This window comes from Malus domestica, chromosome 10 (assembly GCF_042453785.1).
Source record: "Malus domestica chromosome 10, GDT2T_hap1".
In the NCBI taxonomy this organism is placed as follows: domain Eukaryota; kingdom Viridiplantae; phylum Streptophyta; class Magnoliopsida; order Rosales; family Rosaceae; genus Malus; species Malus domestica.
The window spans coordinates 27,322,521-27,325,739 of NC_091670.1; the positions used below are offsets into that span (position 1 = coordinate 27,322,521).

Genomic DNA, 3,219 nt, shown 5'->3' on the forward strand with positions numbered 1-3,219 from the left:
CTTATTAGTTTTCAAATTTTGATTCAAGTCCCTAGCATTAATGTGATAATGAATTTACATGTTTATTATATAATTTTTTAATATAAAAATTAGTAATTAATTTAGGGTTTAATACTCACACCTCTATTAAACTTCTAATTAATTTTCAATTCAAACATTTTCAAAATAATAAAAAATTAAATTAAATTAAATTAAGTTTGTACCTATTAGTTTTTTTTATGTATAAAAATATTCTCAATGTTTTAATCTTAAATGTACCCATTCATATAATTTTTCAAATTTTTTAATCTTAAATGTACCCATTCTCAAATATATCAATTTGTTATATGTAAAATGTAATATAAAATCCATTCAAAATTTTTAATTCATGTTTAAACTTATATGGGTACATTATTTTTCGTTGATTTGAGAATGTATCCATGTTTTGGTACAATAACTTTTTTTGTTAATTTTGGTTAATGTACCCATACATATATGTACACACACAATATAATATAGAGTATAATTTATATTTTATTATTTTTAATCCCATAAATTATGGGTTTTATTTAAAATCTCATTAATATAAACAATTACAAATTTCAATTTTTATTTTTTAATTAAAAAATATAGTAACTTACATTATTGCATTAATGTCAGGGACCTCAATAAAAAACTAAAAACTAACAAGGTTTCAATCAAAGAATATTGATAGTTAGAGATCGCATCCAAAGTGTCCCTTTATTTAATTTCTTTCATATGGCTTAAAATGCCCCTTCTACATATGGCTTTCTGGCTCCACCACTATCTTGTACGAAGGCCCTTTTTTGCGGGAAATGCAGTACGTGATGTCTGGTTTCCTATAAACTTGACTATTTCCATGCAAAAGAAGTGTCAAGAAAACAAGGATGACTGGGAAGCTAATTAATAAAAAAGAAATTGCAATTCAACCACATTCAAACAGAGCACAAACATAACAAAACGGAGAAGAATCCCACACCACAGGATCTTGAAGAAGATCGAAGGGAGCTGCAATAGATTGTTGTTGTCAAACATGACATATGCGACTTGTGAATGTGTAAATGTTCTATTAACCACTTGAGCCACAAGCCTCTACAACTTATTATTGCAAACCCTTTTATTTTTTCAAAAGCTTTCGAAGTATACCGAATAAAACCGAACTCGACCTGAGTTTAATTGGTTTAGTTTGGTACTTTGGTAGGATTCGGGTGCTAAAATTTTCAGCTTGATTAGAGTCTGGCCCGCAAGCCCGGTGGCCTGTTATGTTTGATCCTGCAGAACCAACCCAACTCATGCTCATCCGTCTTTGGATGAAGGCATCACTTTCGAATTTTGTCATGGCATCATCTGGGAGGCTAACGTATGCCTCTATTCCGCCAGCCTCTTTCGTGTCAGCTAAACATATTAGGTTCATATAGGGCAGCGGCGGTACGGCCACCCATGTAGGTCTCCCCCAACCGAAATCAATATCATAGAGAGGAAATCTGCACAGACTACTGTAGGACAACGGAACAAGCGTTCCTTGTCTGGCAAACTTTTGAAGAAATCGGTTGATGTAACTCCGGTGCTCACCCTTTTGTAGCCTTTTCACATGGTCCTTGTCAATCTTGCTTGCTTCTTCTCGTACCTGCTTTACCATGTCATGACAAGATTCGTGATCATCGACTCCGCTGCTGCTGATGACGGGGGTTGTAAGGAAAATTTGATAAAAATTTCCAAATGAACAGCGTGGCAATGGTGGATCCATTCTGGAACGCATGTTCACAGTATAGACAGCCCCATGAAACCTATTCTCATCAATAGAATAATCAACCTTGGTAGCTTCTGCAAATCGCCTCCATATGAAAGTGGATACGGCTTCAACACGCGAAGGACGTTTTTCGCGATCACCTTCCGCTAAGCCTGTATATTTTTCTCTGAGATCTTCTATGGTAGGGGCATTGAACACAAACCTCTTTGTTACTTTATTCGTTGGGATATCACCGAACATACCATAGCCAGTGACATCATTGGCGGGTGGGAAGAGTGTGGCGGAAACAAACTTTGGACGCTCTATTTTGGTTTCATTTTCTCCACGGGTTATGGCAGCCCAAGTATTGGCGAACATGACCATAGATAACCCATCTGCCAACTTGTGGGAAATGCATAGACCAATGGCAAATCCTCCACATTCAAAGATATTGAGCTGGACGCCTAAGGCAAACTCACTATTGTCATGATCACGTAGTTCAAACGGGGTGAGTTTGTGGAGTTCACCAGACATTGGACTTTGTTGAAAATCACAAAGTCGGCAGTTGGTTACTTGAGCCTCAAAGTAGGGTATACCCTCGTCGTTGCAGTCTGCAAAATGGTTGTCGATTTTGACTCGCCCGGCTAGTGGGTAGAAAAGGGTTAACACCTCAGATAAGGACTTCTTTAGGTGTTTGGATATATCAGCCACGGTGGGGGGTGGCGTCTCACCATTGAATTCATAGAAGAGGACCAAAGAGGTATAAATTGGAGGAGTTATTTGATCAAGAAAGGAGAACTGGTAACGACGAAGATGGTTTGGGGTTGGAGAAGATGGTTTGATAATCTCCGTGGAGATTACTTCTACTTCAACGTTCATCATCTGTAGCTAATTGGTTGTGTGGTTTTCACTTTGATGTGTCCGAATATATAGACACACCACAATAGACTCAGAGAGGAAGTATTTTTTTTATCAGCACACATTGTCTTCCTGATTTCTGAATTAATTGAATTGGTCAACTATAACAGCTGGATGAAGCACATAATATTGGGTGATGATTGGTAATACTGGCAAAATGCCAAAAGTAGGGAGATTTATAATCAGCATGAAATAAGTAAGGACAGTGTTAGCCTTTGATGAGAAAATTTTTTGTGGTACTTAACTTGCTACTAGACTATATTGAGTGGCACTACACACTACTTATAACTTGCCAGGTGTTAAACATAAATATGATTTCTTATTTTTTTGTTTTATATCAAAATTGTTGTAAGCCTAATTTACTGAACTATTCTAGGAGAATAGAGAGGGGGAGGCCGGCGGTAATAAGAGAGAGATTTAATTGTGAGGTGTGTGTTGTATCACTCCATTGTGTCTTTATTTATAGTAGTAGGATAAGTTAAATCCTTACCCTAATAGGATTACAACTCTAATAGGATAATATCTAACTTAGGGAATATTCCAAGATATCCCTAGATACACTAGGATTTACA

General features: G+C 36.3%; 1 protein-coding gene across 1 annotated transcript; it reads right to left on the bottom strand.

Annotated features, from left to right (window-relative positions):
- Positions 1-757: 757 nt before the first annotated feature.
- On the bottom strand, positions 758-2,611 carry LOC103411531 (stemmadenine O-acetyltransferase-like). The gene is made up of 2 exons (XM_070806294.1): positions 1,194-2,611; positions 758-899 (listed from the first exon to the last, which is right to left on the bottom strand). Exons 1-2 carry the CDS (start codon positions 2,609-2,611, stop codon positions 758-760), a joined length of 1,560 nt encoding a protein of 519 aa, XP_070662395.1.
- Positions 2,612-3,219: the final 608 nt, after the last annotated feature.